Source organism: Larus michahellis, chromosome Z, assembly GCF_964199755.1.
Source record: "Larus michahellis chromosome Z, bLarMic1.1, whole genome shotgun sequence".
Lineage (NCBI taxonomy): Eukaryota > Metazoa > Chordata > Aves > Charadriiformes > Laridae > Larus > Larus michahellis.
Genome location: NC_133930.1, coordinates 40,822,483 through 40,843,671, shown reverse-complemented (window position 1 = coordinate 40,843,671; position 21,189 = coordinate 40,822,483). Strand labels below are relative to the sequence as shown.

The 21,189-nt window shown below is 34.6% G+C and overlaps 1 protein-coding gene across 4 annotated transcripts in view; it reads right to left on the bottom strand.

Moving 5' to 3' along the window:
* The window catches only part of VPS13A (vacuolar protein sorting 13 homolog A), a 106,077-nt gene that overhangs the window by 19,472 nt on the left and 65,416 nt on the right, over nucleotides 1-21,189 (bottom strand). For 2 of the 4 annotated variants that reach the window (XM_074570811.1, XM_074570814.1), the window contains exons 48-63: nucleotides 20,636-21,031; nucleotides 19,704-19,808; nucleotides 19,461-19,606; nucleotides 16,551-16,590; nucleotides 15,431-15,559; nucleotides 14,579-14,712; nucleotides 12,537-12,666; nucleotides 11,945-12,180; nucleotides 10,091-10,244; nucleotides 9,057-9,203; nucleotides 8,416-8,497; nucleotides 7,129-7,198; nucleotides 6,520-6,625; nucleotides 2,840-2,953; nucleotides 788-933; nucleotides 587-668 (exon numbers count right to left, since the gene is read on the bottom strand). In XM_074570811.1, the coding sequence (XP_074426912.1) occupies nucleotides 587-668; nucleotides 788-933; nucleotides 2,840-2,953; nucleotides 6,520-6,625; nucleotides 7,129-7,198; nucleotides 8,416-8,497; nucleotides 9,057-9,203; nucleotides 10,091-10,244; nucleotides 11,945-12,180; nucleotides 12,537-12,666; nucleotides 14,579-14,712; nucleotides 15,431-15,559; nucleotides 16,551-16,590; nucleotides 19,461-19,606; nucleotides 19,704-19,808; nucleotides 20,636-21,031 (2,217 nt within the window). Of the gene's footprint in view, nucleotides 1-586; nucleotides 669-787; nucleotides 934-2,839; nucleotides 2,954-6,519; nucleotides 6,626-7,128; nucleotides 7,199-8,415; nucleotides 8,498-9,056; nucleotides 9,204-10,090; nucleotides 10,245-11,944; nucleotides 12,181-12,536; nucleotides 12,667-14,578; nucleotides 14,713-15,430; nucleotides 15,560-16,550; nucleotides 16,591-19,459; nucleotides 19,607-19,703; nucleotides 19,809-20,635; nucleotides 21,032-21,189 lie in introns of all 4 variants that reach the window. The other 2 variants (XM_074570812.1, XM_074570815.1) reach the window with 1 other exon arrangement.

Below are 21,189 nucleotides of genomic sequence, written 5' to 3'. Positions count from 1 at the left end.
CCTAGGAGACTGCAAATTTTCCCTCTGGGAAAAGGAAGGGTCAGAGAACAACAGATAACTTGTTCCCCAATCAAAATCCTGTTAAGGCTTTTTCTCCTTTAAAGATGGACAGAGCACTAAATTAATATGTCCAAAGAATCCCTTACTATTAATGATGGATGGATAGAAGAAGACTAATTCTTTTATGCAAAAGCATGCCTACTGGATGACAGGACATGAACAGTACACAAAGGTCAAAGAAGGATCATAATTCATATACTACTAATGTCCAAGAAAAAGCATTAGTATTTTGATGCCCATTCTGCTCTATCAGAGCTGCATTGTGTTTGCTTCCGCTATCCATTCCAGCAAGTTGTTTTGTTATCCATGCCACTTTTCCTCTAGTCATAATTTGGAAACAGTACTCGCTGACAAAAATAAAGGCAATAGAATCCAACTAATGAGTAATTGTTTTGTATGTGTTTATGTATTTAACCTTCGCACAAACATACAAGGTTGAATTTCATTTGTTTTCATAGAACCAAAGGGCACAGTAGCGCTTTCAAAATAAAAATTTACTGAAATATTTAAATTTATTTATTCCAACCTGTTTTGAATAATGTCTTACAACTGCCGATTGGAGCTGCTGCGTAGTACAGAAGTGATAGTTGAGTTCGAAGAATGCCAACCTAAAAAAAAAAGAAAAGAAAAAAAGTAAGCCGTTATTATGCCAAGGAAAATAAAATCTAACATATGTAATATTGGCTTAATCTTTGGAAGTAATCTTACAATCATATTTTCAACCTACTTAAAGACAACATCTTGTACATCCGTGAGGGTGGCCCCTATACTTTTCAGCAGGAGATTCAAAGACTGAAGTGGTATCAATTCATTCTTTCTTTCTTCTTTGTTACTGTCCTCTCCACCCGTACTGAGTGAAAAGCTTAGGTGTAACTAAAGGATAAAAATGAGATTGAGACATAAAGTAGTTGGTTATTAGAAGTATTATATTGCTACCTTTATAATCTTTTAGATTAATTAAAATTGAGATATGAAATTTCTAATCTTGACTGAAATCAGACTGACTTCGTAACAGAAAACATAAATATACCACATAACACAATAAAAAGACCGTAACATTTAAAGTCAAAGTGAATAACTGGAAACACCTTTAAGAAAATAACAACTTGAATTTGCTTACTCGTGTTTTCAGATAAGGTCTCCATAAACTTTTAGCTATAATTTATTAGCTTGTTCACAAAATATTTTGTTTCTGTAACTAATATTTAAATAAAAGCAGACTGAAAATAATAATATAGCATGGTGTCCAAGCAAGAATGAGAAACAAAAGACTGAAAACAAGTAATTATTAACACAAGTTTTACAGGTGCTAAATAAACACTGGAATATGTATACAAGAAAACTCCACCTGTGCAGACTGGAACAAAGTTTTTGTTTCACAGAAATTAAGGCAACAACCTCAAAACAGAAAAACATTTGGTAAAATTGGTCAAAGGGCTCAATAGTGCACAAGTTTATTCAGCAGTTTTCAAAATCAGATGAAAAGTAGTTACGCCTGTTTCCAATTCTCTGAAGACACCACCATTTCACTAATTTATAGAACAGAGCTTAACTGTAGCTCATTTCAAAGATACATTGCTCATCTTGCAGAATCGACACGTAATTCACAGCTCTGTATTGACTTCATAACTGTTAAAGACTAGTCTTTAATTAGAACCTGCAGCCCATTTAGTCCATCCTATCTCCCCCATGTTTTTCTTCTCAAATGTAACAGAATTCATTCAAAAATAAGCTTTTGTTTATTTTGTTACAAAGCATTCGCTTTGCTATCTTAACACATAAATGGCATTTTATTTTTGTCAAGTCCTGATTAGTTTTTGTAATAAAACAACTGGAGACATACCGATGAACATCTAAATGAAGATGTGCTTTAACAGCTACTAAATATACTTGGAATGAGTTAGGCTAAGCTGTTCACATAAACTAGCCAAGCATTTCCTGGAATTACCTGCTCTAATAGCAGACCATTTCTAACACCTCACCAGATATTGTAAAGAGGCAAAACTCAAACCTTCTTGGATCTATTTCCCATGGGATGGAGTGGAGATTCTCTTATTAAGAACTGTTATAGAGCCTACAAATTACCACCACAGCTTTAACACTGTCTGCTAGGCAACAATCAAAAAACAAAGACCAGTAAGCTAAAAGTGGATGAAAGTTAGATTTGGACAAACAGGCTGTTGCTTCCATGTAAGTATGCACATACTATTCAACAGCTGCACCTGAATGTTTACGGGAATGGGAATATAGCCAAAAGTAGACTTTACTGGAGTCAAAAACCAAAACTGCTTTTCCAGTGAGTAAGTAACAACATAGCAGAAAACATCATTGCACAGTAATGCTAGCTGTATATTTTTTTCAGAAATTATCTCATTCTCCAATCCACAACACACTGTCTGGACACAAACTATAGCATTTTGCAAGGATCTCTTAAATAATAAAAAGATTACCGTATATGAAGGAAGTCATGGATAGGAATTAAATAAATAACTATTTATATAAACATAACTATTATAAATAATAAATATTATATAAAAATAATACAAATTAAATATAAATATTATAAATAAAACTATTTATAGAAATATAAATATTTAATAAATATTTACATTAAAGCCCATATAAAGTTAGTGGTAACAATGAAAGCACTTTTCTAGACTTTATTTTATTTTTGACCACCTCTACTATGTTTCTTCATTTCCAGTGCCTACTATCCTACAGGATACAAAAATTCTTCAGTTAGAGAGCAAACGTAGGTTGTAATGTGAGAAAGGTATACCTTAATTGGAGAGATATGAAAGTATTCATACAAGCTGATTTGTGACGTATCCATTGATGACACACTCATCAGTTCTTCTTGAAGAGATTCAACATCCTTTTTGAAAAGTTCTAGCTGTGAATGCATTTTCCAAAAAAAAAATTACTTTAAAATTTAGAGTACATAAAACTACCATGTGTTTTTCACTGAGTTGCAATACATTGACTAATACTACTTATACTCTCCTGATCTTACTTTTTTACTTAAGAGTTAACACTTCAGAGGGCTTTTAATTAGCGTGTTTGCTGCCTTTTTTTTGTATGAAGAGGATGAAACATACAAATAAAAAGACAATCCAACATGCATCTATTTAATAGTAAAAACAGAAGAATTTTTTTAATGAAAGTTCAAATACTGAATATTTTCAAATAAAGTGTGGACAATTTTTACCTGGGTCAAACAAAGGGCATACAAATATAACCTTCTGAACGTATAATACAGTGCAAAGACTAAAGACCATAGACTAAAGACTACTTTCTGTTATATAGAAACTAGACTTATATATACCCTGAGAAGACCTTCATGTACCCTTTTCTCCTTCAAAAGCTAGAATTCCGTTGACACAGTTTTTGACAAATTGTCCAAGTATAAAAAATATTTTAAAATAATAACAATTCTAAAGTTATAGTCAGAAAAGACTGAAGCGGTCAAAGCAAATGAAGTTGTAACTGAAAATAATGAGAGAACTGAAAATAATGTGAGACGTCCTTTCAGAACAGTAAACGCAGGTACTTAAACACATTGCTACTTGAACAAGCAAAACAGTCAAGGCACTCAATGTTAAGTGGGGATCAAATCCTAAAATTATGCCCTGGGTTTTCACTAAAAATTACATGACAGTGCAGAAGAGGGCCTCCTCTAATATCTGGATTCAGTGATTCAGCTGACAATGCTGATCTCAAATCGTTAATTTTTCCACTCAGAGGGGAAAGAGAGAATAAAATACAACAATGTATTTTTTCCACTACACAACCATGCATTTAAAATTAACATAATTCTTCAAACTACCATAATAATCTAGAATTCACAGGTACACCTGGTATCAAAAGATGTAACAGACTGTATGCGCTACCACACTGCTGGGAACCACCAGTTTAGACTACATGTTCCTGCATATAAAAATACAATAACATTTCTGAAAATTCTAAGGTAACATCATTAATGTTCATTTAATGACTGCTTTGTTTAAGGAAACCTTTAGATTTTCTTACATTTCATACAATTAGAATACTCGTTCTTACTATTTATATTTTTAAAGAAGTTTAACAAAACTGGACTCATCCAGCCTTTAAAAAGATTATATTACTCAGTTTCGCTTCAAGAGTTTATAATATAATAAGAAAAGACTATATAAAAATACATGCTTAGGTCTTGATTTAGAGAAAGGTACCTCTCACCAGAGAGGACCCCATTATTTAAGTTAAAATTTTACTTAAAGTTTACATTACCACCAGGAGATGAGAGCTCCTAAGTCAACAAGCAATTAATGTTTTGTGAGTCTGCAAAATTTGGGTGCCACTAGAGCTCTGCAGGCTTCAAATTATAGCAACAGGAAAGAAGGACAGGACTAGGAAGAATCAACTAGATCTTCATGCCTGATAAGCCCAAACTCAAGGTAATTACATAAGCTCTCCCACCAGCTCCCTGAGTACTCTGGGGTGAATCCCATCCGGCCCCATAGACTTATGTACATCTAGGTGCAGAAGCAGATCATTGACTACTTCCTCCTGGATTATGGGTGGGTTGTTCTGCTCTCCATCCTTATCTTCCAGCTCAGGAGGCTGAGCACCCTGGGGATAGCTGGTCTGACTATTGAAGACAGAGTCAAAGAAGGCATTCAGTATCTCAGCCTTCTCCTTGTCATTGGTTGCAACTTCCCCCCCTGCATCCAATAAGGGATGGAGATTCTCCCTGGCTCTCTTTTTGTTGGTGTATTTATAAAAACTTTTTTTGTTGTCCTTAATGTTAGTGGCCAAGTTGAGCTCCAGCTGGGCTTTTGCCTTTCTAATTTTCTCTCTGTATAACCCAACGAGATCTCTGTACTCCTCCTGAGTTGCCTGTCCCTTCTTGCAAAGGTGGTAAACCCTCCTTTTATTCCTAAGTCCCATGCAAAGTTCCTTATTCATCCAGACTGGCCATTTTCCCCATCCTTTAATCTTGCGACACCTGGGGACAGCCTGCTCCTGGGCCTTTAAGATTTCCTTCTTGAAGAGCATCCAGCCTTCCTGGACCCCTTTGCCCTTCAGAATTCCCTTTTAAATTGAAAACAAAGAACTTCATATGCTTAAGAAACAAAAGTTGGAAATGGAAGGTACATTTAATACATTATACCATGCAAGGATAGCAAATTTACTTACATGAAAATATCTACTGAACTACAACCCACAGCAGACAAGTCTTACATCAATTTATTCTGCTGTAAACTTACAAAATTCTAACAAGATTCCTATCTTGGTTGAAATGTTATTCCAGAAATTAATTCTCTTCTTGTTCCATGCTTCCTTCTAATTACGTTTACACTGGAGCAACTTTTTAATCTTTTCTCCTTATTTTAGTATAATTCCTGAGCAGTAATACTTTTTTAACCTCTGATGTGTAGATACGGAGAAATAAAAGCAAAGTAAGTTGCCTTTCCAGTATCCCTTTCACTTGTCACGGTAAGACAATACCTTGTAATGCCCCATGAAAAAGAATCTTTTTGCTCTACTCATCCAGGCAGATCTTTTATGCAAATATTTCTGGTTCATTTACCACTAGCAGCATTTTTGAGATACAAAGCCAAAGCCAATACGCTTTCTGCTAAATAATTTATCAGTTTGTTGTGTAGTGACATTCAAATTTCAGTACTCTTAAAAGAACAGCACGCCCAATATACATCAGACCTGCATTGTACCAATACAGCTTATCACCTTTTTTTTGAGTTTTCTTTGGCAAATCCAAGAAACTCTGGCTCTTCTGTTGCTTTATGGTTGTGTCTGAAGTTTTCATTACTTCCGAAGCAGGCTACCTTGCACTTCATGTTATTATATTTTATTTCTACTGTTCCTATGTACAAACTCCTCTCATTCTGCCTGTACAGTAAGTCAATTCCCCTCCCACTGCCCTCTCCTCTCCACTTAGCATCAACATGTCAACTACATCATCTTCGAATTTTATAATTTTGCATAAAATTACTGAAGACACTTTTACTTCCTAATTAACTTCTCTCTCCATTCCTTTTATATTCTCTTGCTCTCATAGGCAGATAAGTTTCAGAGATTTCCTGGCCCAGGTTTTCCTAGATTTGTTATTTAAAAATAAACTACATTAAGGAACAGAGTGTTATTTTTTCACTTCCTTCCTGTCTTGTGTTTTTAGTTAACTGATGTCCCAGGCATTAATAATACCAAAGAGCCTACAACAGTATTAGTTTCGTTCTTTTCAGAAGATTTTGAAGCCTTCTTTGCATAGCATGCAAGATGAGGATAAAGGAAAGAGTTACTGCCGGCAATGGTAACTCTTAAAAACCATTCACAGATGCAACAATTAACCAATGTTACAGACACAGAAGACCAAGTTGTTTTTTCTTTTTTTTTTTAAATACAAGCTGAATAATTACAAAATTAAAATCTACTAATCTTTAAAAAACAAAAGGTTTCTACCTCTTGGTCACTCGGCACTTCAGTCTGTGTAAAGAATTCAACCAGTGCATACAGGAAGCCAAGATCTAATCTGAGATCCATCTCTTGAATCAGTACCTTAAAATACCTATACATGCAACAAAAAACAATTGTTAAAGTGTTTTATGAAAATGTGTAACACGTAAAACGTAATCTAGGGTATTTAGGCCACTGATGTATTGACTATACTGATGTATTATCAGGTACTACTTTTTTTTTCCCCCTGAGGGATTTGCCTTTACTGGTGAAAAGGCGGCTTCCCATAGCGGTGCAAGATAAAACACATTTCCTGTGTTATCCAGAATTTTTTTAATCAAGTAGCAGCATTTAACACTGGATATAGCACTGTTAAACAGAGTTTTTTCTAAATGAAAAAAAACTAAAAATCTGCATTGAAAAGAGACTGAAAAATCCTTGCTTTACTCTGCTGAGCTTTCATCTCTCTAAGTGCTCTGATCTTTCTGAGTTGGTTCTCATTCTCAGAGAACGGTAAAATTATCTTGTGTTATGTTTGCCTTTATAATAATTTTAATTTTAAGCTTGATTAAACATAAACAATAGCAAAAGAAATAAAAATGTCAAAATACTTACTTAATATGAGATATTTGTGACTGTCCTGCAGTTCTCATGACAATACTGACATCAGTAAATGGTTTTGGTGCTAAGAAGTTGTAAAATAAAAAGAGATTAGCACAGATTTTTATGTGATATACATACCTTTATATTTTAAATATGAAAATGTCATATGTGTTCAGGATTTTCTCAGTCCTGTAAAGCTGGATTACATAGTGATATGACTGGCAAACAACTAAGTCGGGGAAAAGAGCAGGATCAGAAAGGAACAGGAAGACAAGGATGAAATGAAACATAAAAATTCTATTTCACTGAGTTCTAAAAATGTGCCATTTTCATTTAAAAGCAAATTCATATTGCTATAATCTTAGAATTATATCATTTCCCTAGTCATGGAATAAGATTTTCCAATGTCCAATACAAAAATATAAACTAAAAAAAATAATCTGGCAGATTTATGCATTCTAGCTTGAAACTGATCATAGAATAAACACCTGACAACTTATTAGCATCTGTATAAAATTACAAGCAGTATTCTTTGTCTCAATCCAGAATCCCTCCTGAGATTACTCTGGTGTTCAAGTGACTTTGCCCTAAATGAGTTAAGGGAAAACTAGTTCATCACAGTGTAATGACATTGAGCCCTATGCTCCAAGCAATGGAGAAGTCAGAAAGCTACATACAGAACAAGCAAAATATAAATTTGCCATCTACAACACTTATAAATGGTGCCTAGTATAGCAATTTTGATCTTAGAGTAGCACCAGCATACATTTATTTTCTGATTAGTTAGATTATTTCAGATAGGTCACTAGATCATCTATTGCATGCAAGCAAACATGATTAAGACAAACAATTTATTTGAGGCAGCAGGAAAAAATTGGGTGCTTAAAGATTGAAAGTTAAATCCTCACTGCCCCCGAATTCCAAAAGCAAGTAATACAGAAACGGTGCAACAGATTCACTACCATCAAGATAAGCAACATTTTGATCTTTTCTTATTTTCGCTCTCCAAGAGCACTGAATTAGCGTGTCAAAAGATCTGCTTAAAAGGTATGATATTGATGGTTGAAAGAAATTTTGGTTTGGGGTTTTTTTTCTGACTGTTAAACTTAAAACCATTTAAACAGTTATCTTCTATCTAGAGAAAACTGCTTCCGTATCTCTAACATTAGTATTTGCATTATCTGTAGTCAGTAAGCTTATACAGACTTCATCTGATAAAAGTTACATGACTAACCTCAGCACAAGCAAGTTATCTTGTCATTTTAGAAGTAAGGATTATGTTAAACTAGAACAACAAACCTGAATCCAAGGTGATGGACTTTGGAGGTTTAATAGGATAGAACACAAAGGGAAATATGGCTCCAGGAATCTGGTTTTGTATCTAATAGGGGTAAGGACAGGACAAGGTGCAGCACATTAGCTTTTCAATAGTGAAATATTTTAAAATCAGGACAACCACAAGAATTATGAACATTACCTGTAGCATTCCACCAATTCAAAAGCAGGAAAAAAAAAAAAGACGCTCTTATGGCTCAAAATATTCTTATTTTCAAACTGAAATAATCCAATCCCAATAGCCTAGAAAAGCTTCTCTTAATTGGTGGTAATAAACCGTTCACAGAATTTTTGCAAAGAATTTGCAAGGCAACAAATTGTATCTATTTTTTTGCTGGTTGTAAAGAAAACCATAGGAAAAAGCATGGAAGATGAATGGTAAATGTTTTTCCTGAACAGTCATAGTTGTTTGTTTGTTGTTGTTTTTTTTTCCCCAGAAGCATTAAAGCAGTATTTCCAAAGATTGAGAAGCACTGATGTAAAAGTCAATGAGTACAATTAAATTTGAAACATGACAAATCAAAACAATTCTAAAAATAAATCCAGGTTTCCGTAAAAGTTGCTCTTATTCAATAAACAACTTGCTGGTTTTTGACAAGACTCACCTGTATCCTGTAAATTTGAATTCTGAAAGACTTCTGATGCGCAGATGAACTATATTCTACTTTTAAAGCTGGCAGATAATTCCTTCTGATAGGAATCTCATTTGGTTGCTGAATTTTCATGTTCATTCCATTAGGAGTTAAACATACCTATTGTATTATTAAAGAAAATTTGGTATTCTATGTGTTTCAAAAGACTGCTTTTTATAATATACTTTAGAATTTCATTAACATTGTAAAGATAGCTTAGCCATAAAATTTTTGTAGCTTTTAAGTCACATCATAACTTGCATTTGTTTAAAACAATCAAATTTTGTCATAAATTTCGATAAAAATAAAACTACAAAATACTGCATTATTTGGGGGATTACTAGCAATTAATAAATGGCTTTCTAGAGGAAAGGCAGAGTAGTATAATATAACAGTCTATGACTGAGATAAAAATTGGCTTATTTACCTATCCCATGTTCATTTACCTACAATACAATTCTAATGAATATCTAGAATTTATCTACAGACAAGGACTGCAGCATTTGAAGCATAATGTGCTTCTACATTCCAGAATAATTTCTGGAATTATTTTTTCATATGTATGCTGTTGAATGACACAACTGAGTTATCCTACAATAAGGCACTTGAAAAATACAAGATTTTGTCCTAAAACAACCAACCAACCCAACCCAAAACTAACACCCTGCCCATCTCCCTGGCATAACCAATGAACCAATGCAAAGCTTCCTTACTGTAGTTTTATGCATATTTAGTCCCATGACCTTCAAAAACCTTACACTTAAATTTCAGAGTTAGAGGCTAAAAATCAAAAAGTCTATAGCAAGCTTTCGAACTTTTATGTATTTTTTTTCCCCCAAAGATATTTTTTTTTTCTAGACAGAGATAAAGAAGGGTTTTCAAATGGATTTGGTAAATCAATCACCTCAATTTTCACTGGAAGTTTCTACAAAGACAGCAAAACTGATACATTTTCTTTTTCCCATGTATACATGTAAACTATAGAATTAGAGAACTATCAGTATTACCAAAACATTTGATTCCAACTCAATAATCTTATTTTCTGAAGGAGTCAGCTCACTGTAATCTTTGAATTCTTGTTCTAATTTATCAGTCTGCTTAACACTCATTGGTCTCCATCTCGACTTCTTCTTGGGTTTTGTCTCCCAAACCACATCAGAACTACAAAAACAAAACAAAGGACCAAGAGAGAAGGATTAACTATTTCAAAGCAAGTTTTACCTAACATAGTATGTCTTTTAATAGCTTATAACTACAGAATGAGAAACCACATCATAATGCACTACTGTATTAAATAAAAATGACCCAAATCACCCACTGCCTTCTTGGTACTAAGCAGAAGCCAGTCATAATTAATCATCCTTAAGGGGCACTATACTCTTCTCTTGATTCCACTGCTTTGTGAGGAGCTCTCATGTTAGATTTCACCTTACAGTCAAACTGAAGGCATAGGATAGGACAAAACCCAACGCTATCAGACAGGTGGAGGGTATTTCTTCTTTCCAGAAGTTACTCTGTAGCCCACAATTACACAGCCTTCCAGACAGAGCCCCCTAATCCAATCCCTTTTAGCTACATCTGTGTCTATGCTCAGATAGATCAATTGCAGAAACACCAAAAAAAAAGGTGAGCTAAAGCACAAAACAACAGCTACAAAATAGAGTACGACCTTGAAATTGTTGGGAGTTTTCACTTTTTTTCCTCTCCTCCCCACCCTCATTGTGTGTGATCCCAGAACTGACATGGTGAAACTTGTTTCTGCATCAAGTTAGATACAAACTGCCTTTTCCATACTTTTTATAACAAGCCATTTGTAAATGGAAACATTCTGAATAATAGGGTTTTCTTCACCATACCCGATCTCTTATCCTCAGAAGGAACTTTCAGGAGCTTCTCATCCACTCAGAGTTTAACAAGAAAACAATACCAACTATAAGCACTGCCAGACTACTGACTATGGATGACTGCTTCCAAAAAACACTGATTTAGTGAAATCTCAACACTACTTTGAATCTAGGCAATTAGCTGCCACTTTCAATGGAGTGCTTCCTCTATCTAGACAGTTATCAGAGCTCATTTTCTCAGGTGAAGGCAAGGAGTGGGATTTTCTTTATGGAATGATAGATGTGAATATATGAAGTTTATGTGTATGTGAAGTTTTTACTTGTTTTTTTTGCAGTGCAGTGCAAAGAATTAATCAAAAGACTCTAACACTAGTAACCTCATGGCTATGAATATACAGAAATGTGTGGATTATGGCAATGAGATAAAAGTGTCCCTTAAGCATTCTAAAAAGCCACTGTTTCAATATGATAGCAAACATTTCTTAAGCATTAAATAGTTTCTTTTCTGCTTCCCTCTGAAACATTATAGTAGAAAATCTAAAGTATTAGAGCCGTGGAGTCACCATAATTTCTCAATCAAAACTAAAAAGAACTATAAGCTGCTACTGCATCAAAGTTTTCAACTCAGAATTCAGCAATTTGTTTCTGTAATGAAGACAGAAAAATCCACTAACACAAACTACCCACAGACCTTACTCCTTAAAAACTCTCATCATCAGTCCTCAAACTGCATGGACAGGAAATACTTCTGTTCCATCTATTGGTAAGTTTGCCACACAGAGTTACAATTGTGTGTTACAAAAACATGTACATCCAAATACAGAAACCATATGCATTAATATAAAACACAGCGAAAACCTTTTTTTGTTTGTTTTACAATAGGAAAACATAATTATTTAGTTCTAAGTACTCTTACCCAGACCTCTTTTTCCTCTTCCATTGCACCTCAAATTAAATACAGTGATTGAAAATACCAGAGGTTAAACATTTTAGACTGTTACACATAGAATAAGTTACCTTGTAATTCCAATGTAGGACACCTCTTGCTTTGTAGAATTATTAACCAAGGAAATTCCAACATCTTGCAAAGACAGAACTATTTCTTGTTCTGCTAGTTCTGCTTTTACACTTTCATATGTCAATTTAAATACATTCTCATCATCAGTGATCAGGACAATACGCTGCAAACCTTCAAAAAATGACACTAAATAGACTACTTTTCTACAATCCAGTCTGAGTATTTCCATTTTGTCCTACAAACAAGAGAGGAAAAGTTTTTACAATTCTATTCATCATTCTATTCCACAAGCAAATGCAAAAGTCTTAGCAACACGAACAACAATACAAGACATTTTTTAAAGGTACATGAAAATAATTAAAAATTTTAATTATGAATTTTTACAGCAGTCTCTCTCACACACATGCGCTGTTGAACTGAAGACAATGCTTATTTATTGGCACAAGCTCCAGTAAACACACAGTGTTCTACAATTGAACCTCATATATGAGACTGCTGATCATACTCATTACATATGGAATTTCATACATACACCCATGACAGTATAATAAACAAGATAGCATTAAAAGGAGATTTAGATAATAAACATACCTCTTTTGGGGTAACTTCCTCAGTTCTATTTCCACATTTCCATTTCAATTTTCTAGATCCTGCTGGATCTGCCCAAGTATACAATACTGCCTTATTTGGCTGGAGGCAGTCTTCCAATTCACTGAGGGAGCTAGAACAAAGTAATATGAAATTAAAATGTCAGTGAATATTTTGTGTCAATGACTTTCGCATTCTAGCATTTCAACAAGAACACTTTAATTATTTTTTCATGAAAACTTAAAACAACACTGTGCATGAAAAAATATGCACAAAACCATCTCAGCACAATAAAAAAAAACAGTATTTATACTTCTAAATGCATATGTATACTTTAGAAATAAAATATACACAGTAAATTTTAAATACTCATTTTCTTCCCCACTTGTGGTTAACAGGGAACATTAAGTAGAGAAAAAAAAAATAATCAGACAGCGGAGCTTTCAAGCTAAAAGGAAAATTCAGGATTTGTGCTGCCTAACATTAATATTCCAAGAGAATAAAAGCATGGTCAAAATCCGTTGTTTAGTAAAGTTTCCCTCTATATGATCTGCTGAAGGGAAAAAACAGGTCAGTGTTTAGTACATGGATACAGTGGATATTTTCAGACAAACAGATTTTGAACTCCATTCGCCCTCACATACAGTTAAAAAATGGTAAACTTGTCTTCTACAGCACTCTGGACGCAGCCTACCACAGCAGGGGAAGTGGAGAGGGAGATGCTGATCTCTTCTCACTGGGATCCAGCAATAGGACATGTAAGAATGGTTCAAAGCTGCTCCAGGGGTGGTTTAGACTGGACTTTAGGAAGCATTTCTTTACCAAGAGGGTGGTCGAACACTGGAACAGGAGTCCTAGAGAGGTAGTCAATGCCCCAAGACTATCAGCTTTTAAGAGGCATCTGGATAATGCCTTTAATACCATGCTTTAACTTCTGGTCAGTCCTGAAGCTGTCAGGCAGTTGGACTAGACGACCGTTTTAGCTCTCTTCCAACTAAATAATCTATTCTATTCTGCATAGTTCATTACAAAAATTACATATACAGTTACTAAATTTATACTAAGGATTCCCAAAAGCCAGCTAAAAAGATAAAAATCACTAATCTTTACAGATAAAAACTGAAGCAAACAATTGACTGTATTCTTCAGACAAAGGGAACATACAGCTGCAAGCTTAATTTGACTAGCAGCTCTTCCACTTTTCAAGGAAAAATCTTTAAACAACACTTCTCTGATTGACTGAAAGGAAAAGAAATTATTCTTCTCTAATTGACTAAAAGGAAAATTATTCTTGTCTGATTGACTGAGTAAAAAACAGTAGAGGCTGCTCGGCTTTTAAAAAGAAACGGGTAAAGAATGCAGTAGATAAGCTCACACTTATCAGCATTGCACAGTATCTGCATATGGTAGCAAAGCATTACAAAGACATTCCAGTTTGAGACTGAAACCAGTACAGCTGCATGCAGGTGCAGGACCAAATTGTAACTGATTGCAGATAATTTGTATTTGTTAAAGTAATTTTAGTTTTGGTCTGGCTTGACAAAATTTATATAAGTACCTACCCATTTTTCAGCCCATTCCCTTATCTCTCCCATAACTTTTTAACCCATTCTTTCAACTAAATTTCAACGAAACGTGATAAAACAGTAAAAGTCTCAAATCTAGTTACATTTACAACTCATTTGTTACTTATTCTCCACAGTCAGTACCTACACAGTTCCAGAAAAGCCAAGCCCATCCTTTGCCCCCACCAGGAAAGTAGGGCAAGGCCACAAAATTCACAGAAAAAGAGCCAGAGAGCTTTTTTAGCTCACAAAACAGCTGGTTTACTTGTAGAAACAGGCACCTTGCACCACATAACACTGCTCTGTTAACAATTCATTCTCTTCAATTTATAAAACAAGAGATTTTTGGGTGCTCTGACAAAATTTGACAGCCATTTCTTTAAAAATTGGCTCCTTAAGAAACAGGCATGCTTACAATACATGAAGTAACAGTTCACATGTCTCCATGCAGACATCCACACTAAAACTCTTCTTACATACCTTTGTCCATACTCAATAATTTCCTCTTTAGTATGGTTTATCAACAGAAACGGAGCTGCGCCATCATGATAATTAGAAAAGGTAATTACTGTAGAATGTTCAGTCAGGTTAACATCCACTGTAATTCCTCCAAGCTATGAAATGTAAAAATGATAAATAACACTGTAATGAATTTCTAGTAAAACAAACGTAATTTAAATATTTTGGAAAACTTTTACTCTCATGAGTAACAGTCAAACAGTCATATATAGTAACAGTCATACATAATAGCCGAACAAACGTGTTTTAACATATTTTTTAAATAGTTCTCTGATCCCTACTAAGTAACAGGCATTGCATTGAGTAATCAAACTATAGAAGAGGTTCCCTACCGTCAAAATTTAGGCTGGTAGTAAAGGAATTTTCCTTGAACCATTCATACACATTAATGCCCTCCAAAACATTCTACTATTAAAAACACTCATATATTTAAAAACTACTGCTAGATAAGATTATATGCACCATAGAAGTATTTGTTGGAGTCAAAGTTACTTTTCAAAATAACTTAGTGTTACTTTAGAACTAACATAAAGACTTCTCAGCCTCAGCTAGGGAAGACTAGCAAAACAACCTATTCCAGCTTCTGCAGATCTCCTTTGCAGAGAAGCATTTAAAATGAAACACCTACTTGTATCTGTGTGTACACACACAGGAAGAAGACAGCACGAGAATGAGAATAATACACTTGCATTTACATAATCTTTTCCCCAGCTAAGGTTTTGCAATTCTTGATTGTATGGACGACAGAAAGTTTTGAGAATGGAAATGAAACATCTTTGTTGCTGTACCTAATTTCCAAAGCCAACCATTTACCTTGTTGTCCAAATGCAGTAGTAGACAGTTTTCTTGCTTATCAAAATTTATCTTCTTTGGGGGGAGGTCAGAATTTTCAACTCTAACAAGCAGTTTGTTAGCATCATTTTCTGGCCAAAAGGGAATGCACTGGAAAAAAAAAAAATCAGTATTTTAAAATAAGTGAGAAAACAAAGTAGATGTTAGATGGCATTCTCTTTAGCCCAAAGTGAAATTTCTATTAAAATTCTACCCAAAAGTGTAGTGAATTAGATCAGAAACTATTACAAAATCTAAAAGTAATTACTTACCTGAACACAATAAACTGAAAGAAAGTAAGAAATAATCCAGACTACAGTGAAGAAACCGAGGAGTTAAGCAGCTACAAGTGAAAACAGTAAGACTTCATATTCACATGAAGAAGTAGATTTAAAATGGATAATGTATATGGAATCCAGAGTATAAAGGTGAGCATCATTACAACACCTAAACAGCCAAGCTTGTTAAAAAAAATAAATCCAAAAAACATTAATAGACCTCTTGCCAAATAATCAAGGACAAAAAGGGGTATTAACATAAATACACCCCATAGTAACTTGAGTATGCAGGACATCAGCATACTAGCTCTTCTTTTGAAATACTTTACATATATCTATATAAAAATACACATACACACACACATATATATGTGGGTATAAAACATAAGTAAATAAAATACAAAGCATTAGGCAGCTAAATCAGAGAGCACGTTCTGCCATTCACATCCACAACCGAAATCACAGCCATTCTGGGTTTAAAAATTCCACAATCAGTCTCTATTCAATAATTTACACACCAGAAGGACAAGACCAGGTGGCAGGGAAGACAAAAGTTTTAACTGCAACTAATGAAAAGCTTCCAACTAATTAAGAGAGTCCTGACACAGGAACAAGCTATGATTAATAATAACTATCAACCAGCAAGAGCCAAAGTCTGTCTAGATAGACCAGTCTTTGTGTATTTCAAACTGTTCATCTGCAATATCCAAAACTTCAGGAGCACCTTTCCCCAACATAGGTCGAGAAATTAGATGTTTATATTTAATTGTGTCTGAATCCTAGAATTAAATCTTCAATGGTGAAAGACTAATTCACCAACTTACCATGCCACTAAGTTCCCTTTCCCATTGTTTCTCACACCACAGGAAGCAGGAAGACAAAGGAAAAAAATATAGTTAAATGGTAAGATTGAAGGTGTTATCTACATCAACATGTATCCCACACTGGAAATTTAAATTGTGTTGTAAACTAGCATAAAACACAGCAAGTAAGACTCAACATGGCATTAAGAGAGCTAAAAGGGAGTTCAAGGATAATCAGTCGACAGTAAATGAAAGTTTAAAATCAAAACCAAAATAAGTAAAAAGGACTGGCCAAACAAGAAGTTACAGAATCAACCATAGAGACCTGAAAAATTAATTTTTCCATTAGTCTTTAGCCACAGAATGTGTCACAAAATGATGCTGTTTCCAAATGTTTCGCCACACACTTGTTCAGTGCTTCACTAGATACTATATTTATACAATGCCCATTTCATAATAGGATCTTTAATTTATGTTTAGCAGTGGTCTCACATACAGTCCTGGGAAATGTTTTCTTTCTTTTTTTCTTTCCCTAAGGATACATGTTGGTCAATTGTCTTGCACTATATCTAATTCAAAGGACTGTCCTTGGCAAGCCACTTCAGACTAATCACTGTCCAACAACTTCTATTAGAACATTTGAAGGAAAATGGATTTTTCTAAAATAGTAATTCAAGTTTTTGATAGACTGACTGCCTTCCAGACAGGGAACATGCCCAAGAGGAGATGCGTTCTATAGAAGGATTGCTTTTTGTCCTGAGAAGACAGACAATCTGGCACTAAGAAAGATGAGTGGCTAAAAAAGAAAAACAGAAGGCAGGATCTGCTTAACTTAAAGTGACAAAAATAGAATGGGAGGAGAGTGGAGCAAGGTGAGATATGAATTAACATTTCAACAAACTTGTTATGTTTTTGCAGATCAACCTAATGTAAAAGAGTAAAGTGAGAAGTACTTGAAAAAGTCACAGGCATTAATTAAAAAAAAATAATCTAGGTTAACTGTAGCAGAGAATAGAATAGGATCAGATGGAAACTTGTTCCTGGAAACCTGACCTGAGTGCCCAAAGGAAGATCAATAATGGCTGGACTCTACCTAGATTTAGAAGGGACAAGAAACATACTGGATTGAGCAACTGTGTTACAAATGAACAGCCTTGGCAGACTTAACTGTCACAACACAGATTTTTAGAGACTGCTTATCAAAAGGGAAAATATCAACACAATGTGGAAAGGTAAGCAATTTTGGGAGTGAAGTTTGGAATAATTTAGGAGGGGATACAGATTCCTCTGTTGGCCTCTACTACTCCATTTGATAAACTGCTGTATCTAATCTTTCAAAAGATATTAGGAGTGATCCTAAAATCTACAAAGTCCTCCTTTGATACTTGATAACTGAAAGGAGACTAAGATGAATTAATACAATTATAAAACACCTGAGAAACAATGACACTCGTGGGACAAGCTAGAAAATTCTGTAAGCATGTCAATAAAACAGATAACACAGGAAAAGCACAGATTATATATGCAGCAATGTATTTGAACTTTCAAAACTATTACCTTTGAATACTTTTTGCAGAACAGTTTCTGTAAGATAATTTAATTTATTCTAATAACAACTCTAGATCAAATATAAATCACAAAACATGAGGAAGTAATAAAATCTGACTATGTTTTCCCTGAGTAAGAAGTTAGATATGAAGTGGCCCATGCCACTGCACATGAACCTTTGTCATTTCAGAACTCTATCAACAAACTAGATGAGGAATCATGCACGTAAAGAACCCAAAACTATGTGGAGTCAAACAAAAGTGTGGATCAGAGGAACGTAAGAGTATTAGGAAACAGAACAGATGTGTAGGCTTACAGCAAACAACCTATTCTTGAGTAAAAGCAAAGAAACTTTTTTGAAAATAACAATAAACATTATGGGAAGCTGAGCTGTCTTAAACACAGATCTAACATCATTGTGTACACTTAAAAATCACAACAGAACTACAACAAGAAGCAATCTGATTTAAAGTATTCTTTCAGTTTTGGTATTTTAGTTTGCATTTTTGGTAACTATTTGGAGTAGCTACAATGCTAAAGAAAAGCAACAGGGCCTCCACCCACATTATTTGTTAGGCTAAACTCTGTCTGTGTTTTGTGATATGCTCTCTTCAACTCATTGGAAGGGGAGGAGGGAGATTTCACTCTTCCCAGAAGGCAGTATGGATCACTTGCAGTTTTCATAGACCTCCAACACTACCCCAAACAGGCACTGCTTTTCCTACATGTCCTGAAGGAACGCATGATGGCCTCAAAACACATACAAAATGTACTTATGGGATACAGCAGTGCAAACAGCCAAGCTGCACATCCAGTCTGCAACTGTCTGGACCTCTGCAGCATACACAAAAGCCCAAAGACCATTTCAACACTGCTTGGCCTGGGGGCCAGTGATCCCTCTGTAGAAACAATGCATTAAGCACTAAAAAACAGCAGCAAGACTAGTCCCAGAAAAACCGTTTGGAGCTGTCTGAACTGATCCACATGAGGGATTTCTTTCCTATATGAAAGTAGCATGACATGTACCCAGTCAGCCAAAGCACTCTATCAGATACCACTGCAAAAACTGAACAGAAGTTTCAGTGCCACCGCACAGAGAGATAATATAGTAACAGTACAGGTCTTTTTCTCATACTATTTATGATACAGGTAAGAGAAAACGTTCCGATTACAAAGTAAACCAGCTTTACAATACATCCTAAAGCAACACTGTGAAAAGGTAACAGGACACAGATAACTTACTGAAGTAGCATGATATATTCAGACATTGTCCTTGAATACTACGCATGGTTCAATTTCCATCGGTGAGTATTCAAGACAATGAATTTTTTTTTTTTTCTCCTTAGAGAAACAACTCAGAATATCTTCCTTGATAAGTTTACCTGTTGCAAAACAATAGGAATCCACTTTTCCTTGCCTTCTTCAGCTACTTCCAAAGTGTATTTGCTTCTATTTGAGATCATAAAAAATGGAGTGAAAGTTACAATTCTGGTAATATTAAAACTGCTGATGTTTATGGTGACACCGACCTGCGAATAGAAAGACATTGTTAGAAGTATGCTGTTCCTTTCTTACCTCATTTATATTATCTGAAAGTAATGAATTTTAAAGATAAATTTAACTCACTTGATACTCCTTTTTATGACTCTTGCATTTCACAGAACCATGACTTCCAACTGTGTCCAGTGAAAACTGATCAGACAGCTCACTGTCAGTTACCATAAGTTGCACCTATGAAGAAACACCCTGAATTAATTTTCGGTTTACAGACACTGACAACACTTAAAATCATATATAAAGTATGCATATATATAAACATGAGTGCACACTGGAAATACTGCTGTTTCTATTAAAAAGTCAAGATACAACATTTGCCAGTATCGTCTCACAAAGGTATTTTCTACCACCCGTAGTTATAGCTATGTGGAACAAGCATTATAAGTCTAAGATACTTCAGAGGAAACAATCAAATAAGGACCATTTCCAAAACTTACCACAATTAAAATCTCAAAGACACATCAACACAGGCTTGTAATCTCTCTCGGATCATTCATCTGTCAGTAACATTCATCATTAAAAAACTCAGGTAGCGGACTCAAATGGTAAACTGCATCTTAATGGTAGCTTACTACCAACTCAGACCCAATCCACCAACCACCACTGCAAACACTCATTTTTCAAGAGCGTTCGTTTTTAAACTACCTCAGCTTTATATTTCTTACACAACTTCTACGTCTAATTTAGAATAAAGACCTTTATTGATGCAGTTTAAATGGAATAAAGGAAATTCTTTTATTTAGGAAACACTTCTCAGTGAAGTCTATTTCTCTCACAGATGAGAATCTCTTTCTTAACAATACCTTTGATAATGTAAATTTCCCATCTCACACATATCTGACACTACACTTAATTAAAATATTCTGTCTTTAGACAGAAATTGTAGGTTTTGTGCCCTTTATAGATCATAGCATAGTGTAAATAACTTTTAAAGTGTAAAAATGCTTTCATACAACAACATAAGGGAGTACAGAGCTGTCAGGTTTTACAAAATGTAATACCTTATTATTTTGGAAGAAGTTTTTGGGCTGGAAAGAAAAAAGGAGCGGCTTTTTGTAATCTGGAGGATGCTTGCGGTGAATACCATCAGCTTTGTACTGCAACATTCGCCCAGTTTTATTTACCATCCAGTACGGACTGTGAATTGCTATAACCATCTGCCCAGTTGTGTAGGTCACGTGAACAGCAATATCCAGTTCGGTCTTATCCAACTCTGTGATGCAGTAAAATGTCGTAAAGCTGATTTCTGGTAGATTGCTTTTTATATGGTACTCACTTTTCCAATTTTGATCAAGATAGTTAAGTAACTGTAAATCTAGTTTTGTTTGATCCAAGACTGCATTATGAATCTGGGCTGAACATCCCTCTTGTAGGGTGTCATATTTGTTCCCATTTCCCTTTAAAAAAAAAACACCAAACAGTGTATATTTACATGAGTCACACTCAAAATTCACATGAACTTTTATTTTCTCGCTAGCTTTGAAAATTAAGATGCAAGTTATTTAGGAAAAATTTCAAAATACTTATCATGCTACTTAACTGTGTTACATTCTTA